Source organism: Brienomyrus brachyistius, chromosome 12 (genome assembly GCF_023856365.1).
Source record: "Brienomyrus brachyistius isolate T26 chromosome 12, BBRACH_0.4, whole genome shotgun sequence".
NCBI classification, from domain to species: Eukaryota; Metazoa; Chordata; class Actinopteri; order Osteoglossiformes; family Mormyridae; genus Brienomyrus; species Brienomyrus brachyistius.
In genome coordinates this window covers 21,630,205-21,653,444 of record NC_064544.1, presented here as the reverse complement: position 1 = coordinate 21,653,444, position 23,240 = coordinate 21,630,205, and the positions used below count along the sequence as shown (strand labels likewise).

Genomic DNA, 23,240 nt, shown 5'->3' with positions numbered 1-23,240 from the left:
TCCTCCACTGGATAAGTGTTTATGAATAATAGATGGTGTTTGGTTTAAGGCAAAGATCTATCTACTAAAGTCTGATTTAAGCTGTCGCTAAAATCATAACACATCGCTCTGTATGTTTTACTACAGAACTTCACTTGGCTGTTATTGAACTGCGCTTTCTCCAGTTGGTAACCCAGTAGAATAGGAGCTAACTGCTAGTAATTAAACATTTTGCAGAAGGTGAGAACTTGATAAGCTATCATAATAATAATTGATCGCCATAGGGAAATTCTTTTTGTGCTTCCCCCACCTTGCTCTCTGTAGGTGAGAGCAAGTTGGCAGCAAAGGGCAGCCACCCATAGCAGCTGGGGGTTAAGGGGCTTGTTCAAGGACCCACAGATGTGTGGGGGCTGGGCTCTGATCGCAGGCACAGAGGTTTATCCCACTGAGCCACACACTGCTCCTTGTAATTGGCTCGTCCGGCATTTGAACCCTTGACCTCTCACACATCCCAATCATACCCCTAAACCAACAAGCCATGTTATGATTTGAAGCATTGAATCTAATTATACTTGTACATTGCATCTGTCATTTGAAAATGAATTCATTCTGCGGGGAGTAGAGGAGCACAGATAGCAGTGCCGGTCACATGCAGATTCTGATGACATCGAGCTGCTGTCACAGGTCCCGGGTGTGAACTCCTTTAATCCAACATTCCTGTTCGCAGTCAGTTTTCAGTTTTGGTTTCAGCCGTGTTGCTCGTTCAGTCTTACACTCTCACATTTTTATATGGGCTTCGTTTCAGTATACAGGCCTGTAAAAGCCTGAATCATGTGCCAATACACCCAACACAGACTTTCAATTATGGTGCTACTGTGAAAACCTGAAAGCTACAGGTCTTTCTTTTCCTGGAGAGCAGTCTTCCAACAAACAGGATTATGGCTCATCAAAGCTACTGATTTTTAATTGCAGACCTTAAAATAATTTAAGCCACCAAAATTCTACGTATAATGTAAACTTGTAGAAATAAAAATTGATGACATATCTGCTGAATCTCCCACTGCAGTCCATTAGAGGTAGTTTAGGTATGTAAATAACTGGTAAAAATGGCACATCCTGGACTACAGCTGTTCTATCATGCACCAATGGAAAATGTCAGTCGAAGAGGCCGTTTGCAAATTTTGTACAGTAATTCTCTGCAAAGGGGGACTTGCCTGTGGCGAGACCAGGGCAGTGAATGAATATAGCCATATATGTATATTTGATTCTGATAGTTTGTGTCATATACAGAATAGTACAGTTCTCAATAATAATTTGAGACGACTGTAGACATTCTGTCAAGACTGACCCTGGTACACCCCTGTAAGGTTCTGCCTTTGTGCATATACACTGGCATTCAGTGTACTGTATATGCAGTGAAGCTGACCTTGCTTATCAAACTCACCTCTAAGGACACGCTTCGAGTATATGTCCTTTATAGTGATTTATCAGTCAGCTTCTTTCATCCCTTTATCGGCGACATTTCTGAGACATTTCTCATGTTGACGCCTTTGTCTCAATGTTTCGTCTCGTCTCAGCAGAGCGTAATAATGTAATGAACCATTCATATCACTCTCGAAGTCTGTGTCACAATAACTTGCGTTTTACGACTGTGCTGTGTGTGTTTTTCATGGGATTCAAACCTGAGAAATGTGTATTTTGTTGCAAGGTGGATGCTTTTTGGCAGAGGGAGAGAGCCATTCACATGTAAAGGAACAGTCACATGGTCAGTTTTGAATGTCCAATCAGAAAGCACATGCATGACTTGCAATCTTCGATGCAGAAACAGTGCCGAAAGGCAGGAGATGAAGCGGCCATGGGGATTTAATTGTGAATTTAACTTCTGAATTTCTTGTGGATGCTGCCGTTGAGGCTGAACTGTGGAAGAAGGGATGGCAGAATGAAGAGTTTAAGCAATGCAGCGCACCAGCAACTTTAACTTAAACGGCGTGATGTGTGAATTTAGCAATTCTTGATCAAGCAAAATCTTCATTAGATTCTCTTTGACTAGCCAGTTCCTTCCAGTTCGTTTTGAACAAGAATTCCTAAGCGGACAAGGTGATTCTCTGTAATACACATTGTAACCGGTGTATATTTATTTTTGTCGAATCTTGTTGAATAAGCTACAAATGCAGGTGATGTCATTGTTTGTGTTGTAAAATATGCCTCTTCCTTATTATAATAATTTCTGATGATTGCGAAAGCGAATTTTTCTGACATTCTGAATAAAATAGTCATATTGCATACAAATCATAAAATTTAATATAAGAAATCATTGATCTTTCATTAATATTAAACGGTACTTAATGAGACAATCACAAGACTGCAAACTAGTGCAGCGATTAGAGGTCAAAGTGGCTTCTCCCACATTTTGATTACTCCTTCATAAATGCATACATCTGGCTCCAGTCTCACTGACGGAGGCTCTGTTCCAGCAGCTTGCTGGGCCATTTTTCACGGTATCACAAATTAAACTGCTGTTTGTGTCCCTCTGCACTGATTTATAAAGCGCTGGGGGGCTGCCGCGTGCTGCGGTTTCAGAGGTGGCACAGCGCCGTGCGGTATGACGCAAGAGGCTCATATTTGCCCAGGGCTTCCCAGAAGCTCACCGATACCTACTGCAGGTAGTTCCTGTTTGGCGTGCGGCGCAGCGGTTCGCTTCCTGGCCTCCAGGCCTCCGGGTGGCACTCTTTCCCCCTTTAGGTTCTGCTTTCCACTAACACGTCGGAGACACTGCCGCACCTCTGGGAGTCTCTGCTGTCCATGGTCACGGTCTGATGCCCTGTGCTTTCTGGGATGGGCTCCTGGCTCACGGTGACCCTCCAATGGCTACGAGTTTATGGAAAACGGACACATTCATGTTGTCGATATGGAATTTCACCACAAAGCTTTTGATGGTTTTATTTTTGCCAAATAGACTCCCCTCACTTTTCCTCCTTTGTGATCCAGGCAAAAAAACATGGGGCCAGGATATAATAACAGCAATAAATATTTCATTACACAAACCGGAATGGCGCTCTCAGCCAATCAGGTTTTACAGCCCTCATCAGCGTGACATCATTCCCTGTAACGGATTCATCAGACTCTCAGTCAACCTTAAAGAAATTCTTCAAGACCTATCTGGTCTAGGAGCACCTGTGTTAGCCTGCAAAGCTCCCGGAATGCTCTTCGTATTGCACTTAGTTGTTTGACTTGAGTAGCTATCTTGCTATTATTTTAAGCTGTTGCTGGCGGTATGATTTTACGGTTGGGCTCTTGAGTGCAGCCCCTAAGGAGGAAGTGCCCAGGAACTGGTTAACCCTGTTTTCTCGAAAATGTGCCTCACTTTGGATTAAAGCAGAGCTGTATGATAAATAAATACATGTAAATGTAACGTGTAGCTCTTACTCCTGTACTAATTACAGTATAACTGGGCATTCATTGAAAGCTCAACCTAGAGTCGACTCTTTCACATGTGATTGTAATGTGCTATCTGAGTTGTATGTTGCTTTGGACTAAAGCATCTATTAAATAAATCATTTTTACTATATTCCTCCTTTTTTCTTCCCACAGCTTCTCTTGCTGGCATCCTGCAGGTGGCGCTATCCGCCGGGCAGGACTGCCTGCAGGCGGGCGACAGCTGCTCCAGCGACGAGGCGTGCAGTCCCCGGCTGCGGACCCTGCGGCAGTGCGTGGCAGGCGATGGCAGCGTGAAGCTGGGCCCCGGTGCACGGAATCAGTGTGCCAGTGCTGTGTCGGCACTGCTCTCCAGCCCGCTGCACGGCTGCCAGTGCAAGCGAGGCATGAAACGTGAGAAGAACTGCCTGAGCATCTACTGGAGCCTGCACCAGTCCATCCTGCATGGTGAGCGGGCCCCTGAATCAGGGTGTTTACTGAGAGGGCCGACTGAGGGGCCCACAGCTCGCTAATTAAGAATGGATCACATCGATCATATGGAAAACACTAATGTCTGTTTTAGTTCTGTAAACAGCTATTCGTATAAAAATGTAATAGATGGCACCTTATGTGGTGAGAGTCTGCTGGCTATCGAGCATGAAGAGGATGTCAGTCAGCTTCCACCCAGAGCAGCTACAGTATGGCCCACGGGGGTGAGAGAGAGAGAGAGTCTGACTGGGAGGCAGCTATGGCTAATCATTGCAGTCGAGCTAAAATTACATCAATTAATCATAATAACTGTAGTTCTATTATGCCAGCTTGTGTTAGCTGCTGAGAGGGCGAAGTGGGGAATTTGAGTCACAGAAGATGATGGAAACACAAGACGAGGCTCCACTCGTGTTACAGCAAGGGATGCCAGTGTTGAGGAGACAGTGGCAGTGGTGGCTTGTGGTAACAAAGCAGTTTGATATGGGTGGGCACCACACCTGGGTGAGATCGACAAGTATCTGAACAAACGCAAGTCAGCCAGCATTCCTGGTGTAATTGGGACTAGGAGTGATATGATTATGCTGCTGTCCATAATATCGTAGGTACAGAGCACCAGGCTTCGTAGCTGCTGTACTGATGAAATGTAGGCCTTAGCATGTATAGTGGCTGTTAGTTTGCACAGACATTTTACTGATGGGTGGCGTATTACAGTATATATCAACCCAGTTTCATGCCATTTTCTGGCATGAAATTAAGTGACTCTCGCAATGCGGGAAACCTCGAGGCTCCAAATGGAATCACCGATGATGGTCCATGGAGGCCGTAGTGGTTTGGAAGTGTGTTTACAATAATTTGCATCACCAGTTTGTTAGTTGTGCAGTCCATTATGGATATTTTTAAGGATAATACAAAACACGCCATGACTAAGACATTCTTTTTCACACAACGTGTCATCTTCTTCTGGTTGAAGTAGACTATAATACACTATGAGTATTATGTGAGGAGCCGGTAAACACTGATTGAAATAGATGCATGTAGTGTCGCATAAGATGACAGGAAACAAGCCAGACGTACTCATCCAGAGGCAGAATGTTTGGGAATTGCATTATTTTGCCAAAATATCTGTATTCGCTGGAGAAAGATATTAATCCTGTCATATGAAAGGAGCATCTGTTCAGCCACATGTTTTGGCTCCACGATGTCTCCTTCCATTAATATTCTCTGTGTTGTGTGGTGTCGCAACACAGCGTTTCTCTACCCCCTCCACTCAGCTAACCTGAAATACTCCCCACAGTGCTGAACCTCCCAAAGGATGCTAACCTGAAATGAGTCCCATATATCTGGGGCCATCAGAACACGCTAATCTAAAAGGACCCCCTGACACATGGAATTTCCCCAGGACGCTAACCTGAAATGCTCCATAAAGCTGTAAGCCTCCCAAAGGCTGCTACCGTGACATGATACCCTTGTATCTGAGGGTCTCACAGCATGCTAACCTGTTGCTATATCCCTATGCATGAAATTCCCACATCGCACTCTCTCTCGTTCCCAGGACACATCAGGGACCCGGGATGTTTCAGTTTCACCACCAGGGTGGGCTGCTTAGACCTTGATATGCATCTCTGATGATCTTCAGAAATTACTTATGATTTTGCCACCTAATTCAAGCCCCCATCTGGTTCTTGCCTGGGTTTGATCTTCAGGAAATGCTTTTTAGCTGGAGCTATGGAGAGTGACACTCCTCAGTTACATTTCCCTCAATTCTTGAATTAATATATTATAGATAATCTAAGGGGCGGCGTGGTGGTGCAGTGGTTAGCACTGTTGCCTCACACCTCTGGGACCCGGGTTCGAGTCTCCGCCTGGGTCACATGTGTGTGGAGTTTGCATGTTCTCCTCATGTCGTCGTGGGGTTTCCTCCGGGTACTCCGGTTTCCCCCCACAGTCCAAAAACATGCTGAGGCTAATTGGAGTTGCTAAATTGCCCATAGGTGTGCATGTGTGAGTGAATGGTGTGTGAGTGTGCCCTGCGATGGGCTGGCCCCCCATCCTGGGTTGTTCCCTGCCTTGTGCCCATTGCTTCCAGGATAGGCTCTGGACCCCCCGCAACCCAATCGGATAAGCGGTTTGGAAAATGGATGGATGGATGGATAGATAATCTAAGAAGAGACATGTGGCAGTTTCTATTCTTTGGAAAGGTTTTCAAATAAAAGTGACAGTGTAAAGCACAAACTGCTTGAATGTCTTGATTTAAATATAGAAAACTTTCTAGGAATTTTTGTGCTTGAGAAGCAAGATTTATGATTGTCCTACAAGTATCAGTAAACAAAAGTTATTGGATTACTAATAAAACAAGCAAGGTGGGAAGTGTGCATTTTTTCATAGCAACGTTTAGCTACATCTTCAGCTTTTTATGTGCAGATTGATGCTGAAAATGTGGAAATGTGAAACTGTGTTCTGTGGGCGTGTCGAAGGATTCAACTTTCAATGGAAATGGATTTGGAAATCGAGGGACTGGGCAGGTAGAGAGATTTTTCCTGGAAGGCATAATCATTTCTGTCGGTATCTGTCTTCCCAGGACTCAACTTGGTGGAGAGCTACCCATATGAAGCAGTGGAGAAAGGGTACGGCTATGTGCGCCTGGCCTCAATCGCTGCTGGTAAGCGTCCCCTTGGCATTTTGTTAATTATACTTACAAAGTGACTCTAAACCCAATTCCTGTGTCCTTTTTCGAATCATTTGACTTGACTGAGCTTGACTAAGGTGAATATATCATTGTAAAATAATTACCGCAAAGAAATTTAAATTGTCAGCAAGAAAAATTTACTTTTTATGAGCATGAATCTCGAAGTCAAATTGTGACTGAGTGAACTTTGAATTTGAAGAATTCTCAAGCAACTATTGATGCCCATTTTAGTTTATCAAACATCATGGCTGATTAATTCTAAATGAATAGTGATATGGGCGCCTTTTAAAACACTTGCACTGTATGAAAGTTGCAAATTAGCAGTTGTATGTAGAATAGGTGTACAGTTTTTCTTTACTAATATAAAGAAGTGATTACCATTATTAACCCGAGTCAGCAGGAGGTGAGGCAAGAGTGAATATGCTTTGAGGAATGTGTTTTATCTGAGAAGTCATCATTACTTTTGTTAAACTGTTCATGGGAATCTAAAATCTGGATTCCCCCCGCCCCAGAACAGGCACTGGCTCAGAAACTGCATTGAGCCCTCAGGCCATTTGCTTTTCTGCATACTTTACTACTGGTGAACATCCTCAGAAACTCTAATTATCAGTTACCATAGGAAATAAAAAAAAATACACATTTCTTGAGTGTCTTTAAATATTTTTTTAAGGAATCCAATAATTATTGAGAACCCTCAAAATGACTCTTCAACACAAACTGAATGAGACCCATTTAAACAGTTTCACAATTGAACGCGTAAAATAGCAAAAGTGACTGCCAATGGCGGGCCGTGATGCTTCTTGTGGCAACGTAACGTGTAATTGTTGGGTTTAATCTGGCTCCTGGAAATCCTAATAAAAAGAAAATGAGTAAGTCAGTAGTACATGGTGGATAATTGATGACAGGAAATACATTTAAAATATAAAATAACAAAATTTTTAGTTACTAAATTTTTAGAAACTAACTTTCATCAATAAATGATTCATTGTCTCTTCTTGCGTCAGTTAACTTTATATGCTGGATAAATTATGTGTCTACACATAGCAGGTATATAGGCATTAGTATTTCCCAGGGTTACCAACAAAAACAGGCAACTTTAATGCTTAATACACAGGGGGTGGAGAGAATCGCATAAACACCCAATCACAGGTTAATATCAAGGACCTGATAGGAGCAGGGTTGGCCTTTACCTTGAGAAAAATCCTAAGCTGCATGTGAGGGGATATCGGAGCAACCTTCACAAAAGACAGCCTCTGGTTCTTTGGCGGTTACAGGACTTCTCTTTAAGGTGTGTAGTTCATCTGGGATTTTGGCGAAATCATGCTTGAATCTGTTTAGTGCTGAGCTATCATGGTCTTTTCTGGTATAGGGGAATATTTTTAGGGAACTGTTGGTAGATTCATATACTGCAATAGGAATTGTGGAATCCATAACGATATGTAACCCCCACTTTGGTTAGCAGTCAGCAGCTGGCTTCGCAGGCTAAAGCACTGCAGTAAAAGCACCTGATGAGTGACTTAATGAGTCATCTTTCAGCTTTTCTTTCCCCCTGTTGCTCAGGGATTGTGCTTCTTTGAGCAGATTTCCATCTTTGTCCATTTGCCCCGAATACAAGCGGTTTTCACACGCCAGCCCTGTCATTGACTCCTGCTCTGTGAATCGCAGGACATGCAGTGTGACTGGGTCACAGCAGTACCAGTTTATTTCTAGCCTCTGTGATAGATGCGAGCTTTTAGAAAGCGGAACTGTCAGGCGTCTTTTGTTGGTGAAACATACTGTTAATTGGCATTCAACCTAATATTTGTCTGATTGTGGTTTTAAGCTGGATTCATATGAAACCACAAAGTCTTTGTGAACATTAACGTTCCAGGTGTTTGCTATTTCACCTACAGGTAATATTTGGAAGATGACGTGAGCTTGTATGCAAAAGGGAGCACGGAAGAAAAATAAACTCTTGTGTCAGGATCGTTTCTGGATGTTCCTAAGTCATAGAGTAATTACTTAATTAGTGATCATAAATCTGTGTCTCTGTTCACTGCGATATTTATTAGAAGATTTTCTCTTTCTAATATACTACCTAAAGGCATCTGTGTTCAATGCTGGGAAAACAGCTCAGATAGGTTAAAGGTGATTAGGACTTTAGCCATATGGAACATGCCAGGAAACAACCGATGACAGCAGATGTGCAGTGGGTGTAGCAGACGTAGCCCGGCCTCTCTGGAACATTGTCCAAGCAAAAAAGTGGAAGGATTTCTGCTTGGTATTGGCAGACAACTGAGGGTGGTCCAGATGTATGTCCAGAGAGTGCAGTGATGGTGAAAATCTGGAGATGGCTTTGGCTTACACTTCCAGGAAGATCAATTTCTGCATGGTCCTATCTTTGTAAACCTTGTCATTTTAATGTTAGGTAGTTAGTATACATTGAATCACTTGTGTGCAATACTCACGTGTATAGATGTGTGATGACAACATTGCGAGAAGCCCACTGAGCATGGCTGACGTGTGTCAGAGCACGGGGAGATGGTGAAAATCAGGAGATGAAGTTCTTTCACGACCTGCAGATATTGAGGAGCCTACGCCTTTGCACCTCCACCTCACTGTTGTAAGGAGACTTTTCAGATTTATTAGGAAGTAGAATACATCTGGAGTGCTTTGCTCAAGAATAGCACTATTAAATTATGGGCCATACCTATGAGGAACTGTTTCATACTGTGGCATTTTCCATCTGGTCAGCTGGGTCATGCCATAAGCTCCAGGAATCTAGAACATCTGACAGATTGTGCCAGCAGTGGTCAGGAACTGAGATGAGGATGCGTGACTGGGCCATTGTTCGAGGCTCCGGCAGGGGGAGAGGGGCTTTCGTAATGATGGCTCTGAAACGGCGCTACAAAATGACCCCCTGACCACTACTCTCCCAGAGTTGGAAGCATGTGTCAGTCCAGGAGAGACTCACAGAGGTCTGCAAGACAATCGGGTGCCACGGTCACCATGGATGACCGGGCCAGGCTTGGTGGTGTAGGCATCTGGAATCGTGACCTGGAAATGTTTAACTGCGGCACTGCATTCCGTTGGGACCCCTGTCTGCACTCTGTCTGTCAGCTTCTATTAATTATGAGGTTGACCTTGAGACGCAAAGAGAGGATATTTTAGCTAAAGATGAGGTGTCACATTTAACCTAATTAGACTTGATTGTAATGCATTTGAAGCCCATACGTGAATTGGTAATAATACACATTTAACCTATATGTCCCCATTTGCCTTTATCAGGCTCGGAAGTTGGAGTAGCGACAGTGAACCGCTGCCTGGATGCAGCTAAGGCCTGCAATGTGGACGAGACATGCCAGAAGCTGCGTACGGAGTACGTGTCGGCGTGCATCAAGCCGGCGGGCCGCGCGGCTCACTGCAACCGGCCCAAATGTCACAAGGCGCTGCGCAAGTTCTTTGACCGCGTGCCGGCAGACTACACGCATGAGCTGCTGTTCTGCCCCTGCACGGACACGGCCTGCGCAGAGCGCCGCCGGCAGACCGTGGTGCCAGCCTGCTCCTACGAGGCCAAGGAGAAGCCAAACTGTCTGGCTCAGCTGCGCGCCTGCAAAGCCGACTACGTCTGCAGGTGTGTATGAACGCACGCCGCCCTGTCTGAACCGCCGAAGTAAACCCTAATCTCCGATTCACTCACACAGTGTTCCAGGGCACCTTACAGATGATGTGATAAACTCAAGCATAGAGCCTGAGGAGTTTTTTTGTGCCAACTCATCTCGTAATTCACACCCCTTTTAAAGACGAATACTTAGGGTTATCTGGTGTAACGGTGAAGAACTGGCAGTTTATCCCATCAAGTTCGCTTAAAGGGTGGCCAATTGATGCTTTGCAAACCTTTCAAATATTATCTTTTACTTACCGTGAAAATTAAATCTGCTTGATACTCAAGGTGCGAGTGGAAGTCATGATGTCCAACTTGAATCTCCTTGGCAGTGGTCATGTCTCTCCAGGGCCAACGTATAAAATTATCGGGCAAGACATAAAGAACATTTGAATGACATACAAATGTTTGCCTGGCACTAAGGCCACCTAAGGCCAGTGTTTATGAATGAAAGACATGAATCTGAAATTTAACAAAAACACCTTATTTGTTTATATTTTTATATGAATTTCACTAGTGGACCATCCATCCATGAGTTGAAGTCCAATTGGTTAATATAGCAAGGAAATGACCTGAAATGCAAATCAGCAAAAGCAACTGTTTCGGGCTTCCTTTGCTCTAATTCATATCCATAACCATGCTGGGTGGTATATGAATGCGCTTTACTACCCAGGATAACATATCCAATCCATGAGTAAATGAGAGAGTAAGAATTTTCGCTTCATGTTATGACCTTTGTTCATGTTTTCACCAAAGTTTATAATGTAGAAAATGGTAAACAGGGGTTTAATTTTTAATGCGCCCAGCGATGGGCTGCCCCCCCCATCCTGGTTTGTTCCCTGCCTTGTGCCCATTGCTCCAGACCCCCCGCGACCCAGTAGGATAAACAGTTTGGAAAATGGATGGATGGATGGATGGATGGATGGATTTTTAATGCAATGCCAACATCTTTGGCAATTTGTTTCCGGCTGTAAACTCTGAAGGTGAGGGATGGTGAATCAGACACTGGGGGTTGGAGGTTGTTCTCACAGGCCTGTGTGGAGATGTTTGTCCTTGTGCCATTAGTTGCTCACTCCTTCACAGGCCTGTGTGGGGCCGTTTATCCTTGTGCTGTTGGCTGCTCACTCCTTCACAGGCCAGTCACGGTCACAGAAGTGGCAACGACTAATAACGGCACAAGGAGCCTGGTGCTGTTTGGTGCTGGCCCTCTGGAGGGTACCACAGAATGGGTCATGGGACCTTGGACCCTGCACTTCAGAAGATGGACACAGCTTTGCTATGCTAAGAATTCTGAACCATTTTAAACAAGCTTCTCGCAGTTATTAATCAAACGCTTGGACGGCTTGATGGGTCGGTACACTGCTAAATAATTCCAGGACCTTCGAACGGGTGGGGAGTGGGGTCAAATATCAATAATGGTGAGTGAAGTGAGCATGCTAGGTGTGACTGGGTCGATGGCTCAGGGATGGGGCAAGCATGAGGTCTATTGTAATATCGATGGCGTCTTTCAAGCGGTCAGCTAGCAGGAGGGAGACATCTACTCAAAATGTGACAAACATCTACATGCACGCTCAGTATCCTAAGAATACATGAGGCCTGGCCGCACTCGGTGAGAGGAGGCCGTCCGCTGGGCCTCGTGTCTGTCTGGAACATGGCCCAGGCTGCCTGGTCGGAGTACGAGGGGGCCGCTGATAATCAGTTATGGCTCCCTAGGTCCCGTCTGGCACAGTTCCAGTACGACTGCCAACCCTCTGAGCAGACGGCCAGCGGCTGCAAGCAGGACAACACCGGAGCCTGTCTGCTGGCCTACACAGGCATGATCGGTGAGTGTTTTCTGCTGGCCTACACAAGCATGATCGGTGAGTGCTGTGTGCTGGTCTACACAGGCATGATCGGTGAGTGCTGTCTGCTGCCTACATAGGCATATATAAACTTTGCCTTTTTACAAAAATGTAGTTACAGAACAATCTTCAGTGGGTTAACAGAACCACGGGCCTCACACCTTACAGAATGGCGAGCTTCAGGCTCCTCAAGCTTAACGTCTCGTACGAATGTCATGTGCAGAAGGACATCACGTCTTTTACTCCGTCTCCTGTCTGTTTGTGAGGAGTCCTCGGGCGTCCCTCATTATCAGACCTGTATTTTTTATAAGATCATTATGTCTTATTAAGCATGGGCTGCCAATCTTCAGTTCACTTGAAAAACATCAGGAAATTATTTGGTTCAGATGAGTCATCGTCATGATGATCTGCAGTGGCTTACTTATAGGTGAGATGGCGGCGAAAATGACTTTGATAGGACACTTTGTAGTGTGAGGGCTTCCACTCTGAGCAGTTAACTGAGGCCGTGTATCCCAAACAGCCAGTCATTCTCTGTGAGGATCTCGCTTGAAAACGGAGAGGACGCAGCAGTCCTCGTGAGATGGGGCATCGGAGGAGCATGAATAATGCATTCAGTACCGATGCAGAGGGCCCGCCACTTTGTAGGGGTCCCTGAATATGAAAAATTAGAATTTATACGCTTGGGGAACATTATGCAGTCCCTCCCCAATTGCCAAATTCAATGTTTCATGGGGGACCCGTATTTCCAAATTGATAGTGGCAGCCCTGGAGCAGGGGGGGCACCCTTGATGGGGGTCTGGCTGGCGGAAACCAGTGCTTCTCTTACAGGAGGTGAAAACCTTTGTCTCTACAGGCAGCACCATCACTCCCAACTACATAGACAACTCCACGTCCAACGTGGCCCCATGGTGCTCTTGTGCAGCCAGTGGCAACCAGCGAGAGCAGTGCGCTGACTTCTTGGAGTACTTCACGGACAACGTCTGTCTCAGTGAGTGGCGAGTCTCTACCCGAAACAAAGCGGGATTTACACGTCGTCTGTAAACCACCATCACCCACACCTTGTTCCAAATGATTATGTAGGAGCCGATTCTTCTAAAACACAGTCAGCTCAATTTAGGCACTTTTTATTGCCTACTGCTTTTTCAATACAGATGTAAACAGGAGTAGCAATACTAGGTAATAGCGGCAACTTTCATATATACTGAGCAACTGCAAAATACAGCTGCTTTCCAAATCATTGTGCAGGTTACAATTTTGGAACATTCACTTTAATGACTCAAAATAGAAATCGGGTGTATTTGTTACATAAACATATTGTTCTTAAAAAAAAGAAATGGTACAAGTTACTGTACATATTAATGTAAAAAACCTTCCTTGAAATTACTTTAACTACTTTTATCTGTTGAAATGCTGAGTGCATGTATATGTCTGCCCCTATTTCATTAGAAGATGTCAGTATTGCCTCCCAGTGCTGCCGTTTTGAGGCAACCTACCACCCATCCTTATGGATTTTCCTTTTCAAAATGCTCCATAAGTTCTCAATAGGGTTGAGGTCAGAGGATGATGGAGGCCAAACTATGACTGGATCTGTGTTAATGCATCCAAGGAGTCATTGGTGTCCTTGGCAGCATGTGATGGAGCATCGCCCTGCATGAACGTCATACTATTACAAAAGGCACAAACCTTCTTTTTGTGTCAGGGCAGGAAATGTTCTGTTAGGAGCTTCACATATGTTGCTGGTGTCAGTTTAACACCATCAGGGAGTCTAAAGGGGGCCTAGAATCTCACTTCCTGTTATTCCTCCTCAAAACGTTGACGCCTCAATCACTATTGACCAGCCATCCAAACACAAATGTGAATCTCTTTTCTTGTGTGTCTGAGCCCAATGCAGACGTTTATCTCTGCGGGTCTCTGTGAGGGGTGGCAGAAAGGCAGGTTTACACACTACTGCCAGCAGCTGGAGGATTCTACGTTTTCTTGGAACTTCAGGGACACCAGCAGTCTGAAAAATCTGTTTGCTGCCTAACCGCTTCACAGCTGTCCTATTAATACGATTAATTTGTCTGGCTGAAACTGTACATAATGATCCTTTATCTGATGTACTTCATCTGGACTCTGAATCAATCACACATTTTTTTTAACAGTTTGGTGATCTCTTAAATTTTCCTGATTAATCAGTTGTGTTTATGTCTTTTGTAAGATGCTGCAGTATTTTATCTCCATATATAATGAGAGCTATCACTGGCCAAATATAACTAGTAGGTTTCCCTTAAGATTAGCTTTCACACTAAATTTTCTAAATGGGCATGAAAAATGAACACGCAACAAGAAGCTCCTATTAAGTTTGTTTTTTGCTGAGTATGTTACTGGTATCTTCCTCCTCAGTCTCATAGAAGGTGGGGTATGTCACTTATGTGAGTTAGTGGGCCCCCTGATGGACGGCCATTCAGCACAAAATGACCGCGGTCTTGTATCCTGACTTCCTTGTAATATGCTGCTGGCTCACTTCAAGGTAGTGTTCAGAACCCAGTGCTCAGGATTGATTAGAGCAATTAGCTACCACCGACTGGCTCTGACGCATGAAATGGAGAGGCCTGAAATCTATTGCCCAAACATACACAAGGTATTAGCAGCTGGCTTATGGCTGCCCTTTCAAAAACGTGTTCATGCTCACTCAAGTGCATTTATGAATAAAAGGAGTCAAGTTTGTCTTTCCAAACTGTTGAATGTGTCCATGGCTCATTTGCTGATATGGAGTCCTTGAAGACCACTTGAATCCCTATAATTGAAGATAATTAAATTTCCTGTGGAACTTAATGGGGCAAACAGGAAGGATCAAGTGGGATAGGACCACGTAGAGAGAAAGTTAATCAGTGTGCGAGAGAGACAGTGATTCCATGGTGAAACGTGCACATGTGCCTGTCTACAGCTGCGTATTGGGGGGGGGTCCTTCACCGAGGACACTCTTATGATGTCAAGCCTGATTGCACTGCATTCCAAGGGGTCACATGTCTCCCAGAGAGTCATCTCTCTCCTTTTCAGCTGACCTTACAGGTATGCAGTGGGGTTTAGGTTAGGGGACTGGGGCAGTCATAGACGACTCTGTGGTCAGTTTCGTGATTTGAGGTATGTTTCAGGTCACTGTACTGCTGGAAGATCCAGACACAACCCAGTGTCACATTTTTGGCAGAGGTAGTTATGTTTTGAGTTTAAATCCCATTGTACTTTATGTATTCCTTGAAACCAGGCACCCTAACAAAGATCTCAAGGGTTCTGGGACCATCATCACAAATCTACCACCACACTTAACATTTGGGGTCAGAGCCTTAAATGCAAACTTTCTGAAATCTCATATCTCAGATAATCCAAGATAAAGTAACGACTCCAAAGGAACAGGATGCTGGCCTTATTATGGATTATAAGGATGCAGGCCGAGGATGTGTGAGCTGCCAATCTGCTCCCCGGTGAGCGGGACACCTCTTGTAGATGGGATGGCATATTCTTTCACGCCTCCCCCCACTGTTAAGCATGTAGAAATGCTTACAGAAATGCTATCACAGCCTATCAGGAGACGGCCTTTATGACTAATGACCGGCTGAGATCTGATTCCCCTGACATGTAATCGTTCCTCCCTGGAAGACCCCACATCAGGATTCTTGTCGCTAATTCAACCCCAGCCCCAACCCCCCTTCCAAAGCCATTATCAGATAAGTGGAGGTGAATTGAACCATAACTGCAGCCGTGTGATGGCTGTTAGACTGACCAAGTCCAGTTTTGTGGCTGCTTTGATGGGCAGCAGATTGCGAGTCCTGCAAGTCAAGAAAACACAATCCTGATGTTTTTTTGTGGTATGTTTTTCAACAGGATACAAAAACTGAGGGAAGTTATCCGATGATATAGGGACATGTTTAGCACTGCTGCTTGTGCTCGTGTTCAGAAAGAATCACAGCTGATGCCTGATTACCCTTTGACTTTTTTACTGTTTCAGGAATGCATGTCTTAGATAGCAAGGCAGATGTGGTAAAGCAGTCAATCCACTAGATGTCAGTAGAGAATCTGATGCCTGAAAGGATGACAATCCCATGTTGAAACAACGTGATGCTCTCTTTCCAAAACAGAAAATGCTATTTTGGCATTTGGGAATGGGACAGACCTGAGCTCCACTCCCACCCAGTCGGGGCAGCCCAGCACGGTGCCGGATAGTGACGATCCAGGTGCCGCTCCTCCCGTCATCATGGTGACCGACCGAAACATCCTGAGTGCCATGATACCCACACAGGTACCCGCATTGATACCTGTGTAAAGCTTCATCAATCAGTCTGTGTCTTGCTTGGCTGCTGCCCAGCAGGGACCATCACAGGTTGATCTGTTTGGTTAAGTGTTACCATGGCTAATGCTAAAGCAGCATATCTGCTACGATAGGCTTATCTGACAGCAGTGTCACCAGATTCCACAGCTAAAGGAAAGGAGCTAGGCTAACCCTCAAGCACTTCTCATCTTCAGCTCAGCTTGTCACTGAGTGTAGTCTTCCTCTCTGACAAAATCCACCCAAAATAAGGCATGTATGCAATATCCAGCGTGATGCACATCCAGGAATGTTATCATGTGACACGGCTACCTGCTGTGCTGTTTTCTGAAGCACCCTAGGGCTTTTGCCTCCGCTGTGCTCATTCACTGGTCACTGAGTGCTCTTTGGATGAACGGGGAGTAGGATCACCTCCCTCGCTTCATCTGAATGCTAATTTCTGCATCCGTCATGATTTTGTGAACCTGCCCCCCAGTATCTAGCTATCTGAAGGTCAGACGAGCAGATCATCTAGCTTGTCAGCGCAGATGTTGGAGCCCGATTTCCCGTGACGAAGTTGCTGGATGTGGCTCTGATGTCTGACTCCTCCCTTCCTCCCCACAGGCCTTGGAGAAGGACAAGCTGTGGGGTGACCCCACCCTGCCGGCTGCCCCCATCCCTCCCAGCCGCAGCGCTGTCGATGTGCTGTCAGCTTCCTGGACTGGACTTTTGCTCTCTGTGCTGCTGAGCTATATCCACTAGAGGGTGCTGTTCTAACTCAGGGGCCCCATGATTGAACTCTGTGGGGCTGGCTGACGGAGTATTACTTCTATGTCGGTGGGGAGAATGTGGAGCCCACCTCCCTACTGACTACCTACAGTTATCTCTTTTTTTGTTCTTTAATCTGAGGTCCAGCTGCACTTGTGATTCCTTGAGAGATGTGTACAAAAGCTTACTCTGTGTATAGCCTGTCTATGGGAGCAGATGTGCAAGCTGGCGTAATGCCAGGTGTAAAATGTGTGTCTCACTCTCCGTTTTGAAGAAGTGGACTCCCTGTCAGAACATTCCTAAATGTTTCAGTTAAGCAGACTATCTCAGAGCTACCATCTCTGGATGCTCTGGCTGTATAGAAATGGTTCATGTCATCGTTTCTCATGCCCCATTCCCTGCAGGTGTGTATGGCAGAAGCGGCTGGACACTTTGGTCTGTATTGTTGGGATGTTTCTTGCTGCCACCTCCACTGGCTGTGAGATTGGAACTATATTTTTGTAATGAGTGTGCTTCAGTGTGGACAGTTATTCCCCAGCACCATGCCTGGATGATGTGTGACACCCCCATACACTCTGTGTACATCTACCCTCAAGGAAGACTGTACCATTTCAATTGGAGGAAGAGTACTTTATCGTTTTGAAAAGAATGTACAGTACCATTTATGAACAGAAATATGAATATGTTGTTCTTCAGCTTGTAACAGTGCCACCTAGAGGGGAACTGATGGATTGTGGCATTTTTCCCCAGGCTGACAGAATAAAGGATTTCCCAATTAGGGGGTGCCGGTCCTTGAGTATTCCTGTTTAGCCAACAAACCATTCATTCTAGTTAGCCAGCCGACACAGTCAGCCATTCTAGCCAGCTAGCTATTTCAGTGAATCAACCAGCCAGCCGTTGTAGTCAATGATTTCAGCCAACCAACCAACCAGCCAGCTATACAGCTGGCGAGCCAAACATTTAAACAGCCAGCCAGCCATTTCAGCCGTCTCAGACTGCCAGCCTCCGATCTAACCAGCCAGTCACCCATTTAGCAGGAAATTTCATTCAGCCAGCCAGCTAGCCAGATGCGATGTGTTGAAGGGGCACAGCAATGTAGACATCGGCACCCTATTGCCCAAGATATTGTTTTTTTGAGCCCCAGCACAAAATCTAAGCCAGGAAAGTACCACAGAACCATGCTGTTATACAGTACATACGTGCCAGCATAACCCTACCTACAGACTCAGTTCGGTGTCGCCCTCCACAACCTCCACTTTGTAACATTTGACATGGCAGCTGGAACCCCTGTTTGACTGAACGGATGCATAAGAGCTGTACATTTTGCATTCACTTTTTTTTTTTTTTTTTACGCATTAGACCACTTGCCAATACCATGGCAAATAAAAGAGACTAGCTCCCTCTAAAACAGTCATTACTTATGGGTTAAACTGACATAATTACAGCCTGTCCAATGCAGAGCAAAACAGTCATTTGAGTAGGACAAATATATGTCTGGTGTCTGTTATACAACTCCCCACCCGGAGCAGTGCAGCAAAGGAAAATAAAATGACTTATCAGATGCTTTTGTTCAAAGTGACAAACAGCTGAGGATCAGAGAAAAGGGTCAGACAGTGTTTGGGAAGGAGAGGCTTTTAACCAAAGCAGTGTACAATTAGAGCATGGTCAGCCAGTCCCTGGAGCCACTGTGGTTAGGGGGCTTTGCTCAGGGGACCAACGGAGGTATTACTCTGTCACGGGATGTGAACTGGTGACCTTCCAATCACAGACACACAGCAACAAACCTAGTGCCATCGTAGGAATCATAAGGTTAAAAGCAGCCATTAAAAAGAACACACAAGGTACTGTAATTTATGACTGGCCCCTTTTCAGCACCTGTCAGTTGCTTCTAAGCAGGCGAGTATGTCAGTTGGCTGTCAGGGCACATCCTATGCAGAAATCTGAAGGGAGGAGATGGAGAACATCCCAACAGCACAAACAATCCCTATAATGTACACGGGGTTCTAAAGTTAGCTATGAAATGAGTCGTGACTAGTCCACAGAATCAGTCACGATTCCATCCTAGTGCTTAATGCTGGTCAATACATCTATTGAAATGACTACGAAAAAGTAGTTCACATGCATTTTTACATAAGACACACCCCTCTAACTAAGCGTTCTAGACCTTTTGTCTTCCTCCTCCTGTAATATGAACACTAGGGAACAAAAATAACAGTGTGTGCGTGATCCAGGTCCTTTTATATACGAGATGTGATAGATAACAATTCCTGTAGGGCTGCTTTATGCCTATACAGTATTTTCAATCCTGTCGTGATTACATAAAATATCAGAAACATATCCAAGGCCCATCAGTCATTCAGTCGATTATGCTGGTCATGGTGCACATCTGTGCATCCCATCCACTGGATAAGCGATCGGTAGATGGATGGTATAACATTGTTGGCCCAGTACAAAAAACAAACAGAGGTACTATGACATTTTACTAAGCGACTGCACAGCATGTGTATCCTGTGAAAACCTCGTACTTATAATGCAGCCTTGTGCCGGCACCTTATCGGAGGCTGCTACAGATGGGGGAATGGAACAATGGGCACCAGATACTGAAACAGAAAATGAACAAGTACATTTTCAAAACACTGACTAGTGTCTCATTCTTAGTTCAGAGCCTACGCTAAGCTTAAACACGCACTGGAGCCAGTCGATGCACTTCTGTGCGCGTTCTTCAATATCAGTCGTGGGTTCCATTTTAATCCTGGATGCCGTAAGAGTTTTATTTTTAAGTCTGACTAGAAAACTCTTCTGAAGTCTGAGTAAAAAACAAAAAGAAACTATGTACAAATTGTCATACACTATACAGGCAGCATCTCTGCATGTTTTTATATATGATATATATAAAAAAACATCTAAAAACGGATTCTCACTGTTTTGGGGAAAATACTAATGGCCTTTGGGTAAAGCAAAATCTCTGCATCTCAAAACCAGTAGGGATGCGATAGAATAGGACAGGACAGGAAGAACACTCGAGACGACAGGATGGGAGAGAAGCCGTGTGATTAATGAACATTTCCACAGAAATACAAGGCAGGGGGATGAAGGGACGGGATTGAACTTCCCCTGGAGAGCCGGTGAGCGAGGCCCAAACAGCATGTTCAATGGAACAAAAACACGGCTCCGCTCCTTTCATTCAGCTTCTGGGAAACATGAAAGCAGGGGAGCAAAACGGCTGCTGCTTCTGCAGTGAAGCCTCCAGCGTTAGCGCATTTCCTCTAAAATGAGTGTCAGCAGGCTCACAGCGACCCGGCACAGGCTAAGCAGTTATGGGAGGTGCAGACATGAACAGATGCATGGACAGGCTGCTGTTATACTCCTTATACAACACCGATAAGTTCTTCTGCATCTTCTTGGAAGATGTCATTTTTTGCTTCTCCACACAAGGTCCCAGTAACCCTGCTGCTGAATTAGCCAGATGCAATTAGGACTATTGCAAGACCCATGAGAAACAGCCATAAACAAGGGCAGGATAGACTTGGCACAGGTGTTAATGCACTGCTTTGGTTGGCATAAAGCAGTCAGCTGATGGTATTCAAATTGCGCTACTGGTACGCAGAGTCCTTAGAAACTAGACACTGCGGGCAGCTGATCTGGAAACACAGGCAGCCACTGAAGTGCGTTATTCCATTTCCTGAATGAAGGGTCATGGAGGTTGGGAGTTAATTATTTCTGTCACCCAATCATCGTCTTCAGGGGGGCTGACTGCCAGACCATCGGCAGGAGGATAATGCGAAAGGGCCGGCCCTATTGGACACCCCTGCACCCGCTACAGGACATTCAAACAAAATGCATCCATTGGCAATGCTTCTGTGTAACGCTGTTACTTACTTCAGGGTGCGGGCATGTTGCAGGGCCCGCGATGTGCCCTGTGCCTGGGGTGCTACTGTGAGACTAGCAGCGAGAAACTGAGCTGCGACCTGGAGGCTGGGTTGGTCCATAGTGACCGTCAGAGGCCAGCCCATGATTAATGATGTCCCATATTAAATTTCCCCAGTGGAATACTGAGCATGCAAAAGTCATCTCACTCAAGGGATCTCATCAGGTTTGCCTTTGAGGCCCAGTCAAAATTTTGCTCATGGCCATATTGAACACAGCGAGTGACTTAAACAGCCAAGAGACTGGATAAAACAGGTCGGAGAAAAGACATTAACTAAGTTTATGAAACAACTTCAGTGACCTTCACACAGTACCTACCCACCCTTCAGGTTCTCTCTCTCTCTCTCTCTCTCTCGCACACACACATATATATATACATACATACATACATACATACATACATATATAACAATTGCAGAAAGGAAATGACAGGATATAACTGGTGCAGTGAGGATGACAGAGAGCTGAATCATGTGATAGAAAATGGCCACTTTGCAGTGCATGTCTGTATGGTAGCGTGTTTAACTCTAAAATGCCTGTTTTTCCAGAATTTCAGAGATTTCCTCCAAGTAAGCATTCTGATGGCAATGCTCAAAGTATCTCTCCAGGAAGGTGTCCAGAAGGCATCCTAGATAGACGTCCAAACCACCTCAACTGGCTCCTTTCGATGTGGAGGAGCAGTGGATCTACTTTGAGTCCCTCAGGAATGTCCTCCTAAGGTTCTGCTCAGAGACCCTGCAAGGGAAGTACATTTTTGGCACTTTTAACCTCAGTCATGTGCTTTCAGTCACTACCCAGAGCTTGTATCCAAGAATGTAGATCGACCAGTAAATCATTTGATTTATCTTACAACTTAGCTTTCTCTGTTCACCAAGACAGACTGGTACAACGCCCAGATAACTGCTGAAGCTGCACTGAATCCCTCTCCATTCTTCCCTCACTCTTCAACAAACCCCCGAGACATTTTAACTCCTTCGCTTAAGGCAGTAACTCACCCCCATCCTGGAGAGGGCGATCCACCCTTTTCCGGTTGAGAAGCATGGAATCAGAATTGGAGGTGCGAATTCTCATACTAACTGCTTCAAAATCACTGCAGCCAGCCCCAGTGAACACTGGAGGTCACACCCTAATGAGGCTGCAGAAAACAAAAATGCAATCCTGAGGTCACCAAACGGGACACCCTTCACATCTTGACTATGCCTAGAAATTCTGTCCAAAAAAAATGTAATAGAATTGTTGACAAAGAGCAGCACTCACTGCGTATGAGTGTGACTTGCTGCTGGCATTGCAAAGTAAGCTCTGGTGGACAGCAGTGGGCTCGGCACCCCAAACTCCCAAAGACGACACCCCGAGGCACCCTGTCCATTTTCCAAGTACACATATATAGACTGGCAGGGTAAACATTTATGATTCTTCCAGTATCCTTGTATGGGTAAAAAGCCGACCCAGGGTTCTAAAACCAGGACGAGATCTGCATTGTTTCTTTAACAAATTGACTGACCCTCCGTTCTAACACCCTGTCACAGGCCTTCCTAGGAAGGCTAAGTAATGTGATCCCCATGAAGTTGCAACAGACCCTCTGTTTCCTTCTGTAAAGGAACCAGACTTGTCAGGGTAAGGTAGCCCAACAACATCTGGAGCCTTTAAGTATGCAGAGTGAATCTCATCCACTGCCAGAGCCATGCCATTGAAGAATCTGACTACCTCAGTGACCTTAGTCCCATTGATGGACGAGTTCTTCGACTCTACTTCGTCCAAGCAAGGTGTCAGTGGGATTGAGGAGGTCCTCGAAGCAGTCCTTTCACCACCATCCTATACCCCCAGTTGAGGTCAACATGACTCCATCCTGTTGTACAAGAAATGGACAAAGCCCCGTTTCCCCCTCCTGAGTTATCTAACAGCATGGCAGAATCCCTTTGAGGCCAATCACAAGTTGTGCTTCCACAACTGTTAAAATCACACTGTTACGCCTGCCAGTATCTGTCAGCTGTCTATAGAGTCCCACAAGCAAACAAACTTGGAAGGCCTCCTTCTTCAGGCTGAAGGCTCCTTTTATCGAGGCTCCATGTCGCAGCAGTAGAGGTATGGCGCATAGCCCATTTGGTCTCAATGATATTGTGCGGCTGATCAAACAGCACATGTGCGGTTAGTACAGTGGCATGAACCCTGACGTTCTCATAGGGGAACCCCGTTCCCTGCCAATCAACA

At 45.2% G+C, this 23,240-nt stretch overlaps 1 protein-coding gene across 2 annotated transcripts in view; it reads left to right on the top strand.

Moving 5' to 3' along the window:
* Positions 1-17,883, top strand: part of LOC125704436 (GDNF family receptor alpha-4-like) — a 103,315-nt gene extending 85,432 nt beyond the window's left edge. For both annotated transcript variants that reach the window (XM_048969991.1, XM_048969990.1), the window contains exons 3-9: positions 3,571-3,861; positions 6,461-6,541; positions 9,836-10,181; positions 11,925-12,034; positions 12,906-13,040; positions 16,171-16,331; positions 16,962-17,883. In XM_048969991.1, coding sequence (XP_048825948.1) covers positions 3,571-3,861; positions 6,461-6,541; positions 9,836-10,181; positions 11,925-12,034; positions 12,906-13,040; positions 16,171-16,331; positions 16,962-17,099 — 1,262 coding nt within the window. In that variant the 3' untranslated portion in view covers positions 17,100-17,883. The remainder of the gene's footprint in view (positions 1-3,570; positions 3,862-6,460; positions 6,542-9,835; positions 10,182-11,924; positions 12,035-12,905; positions 13,041-16,170; positions 16,332-16,961) is intronic.
* Positions 17,884-23,240: the final 5,357 nt, after the last annotated feature.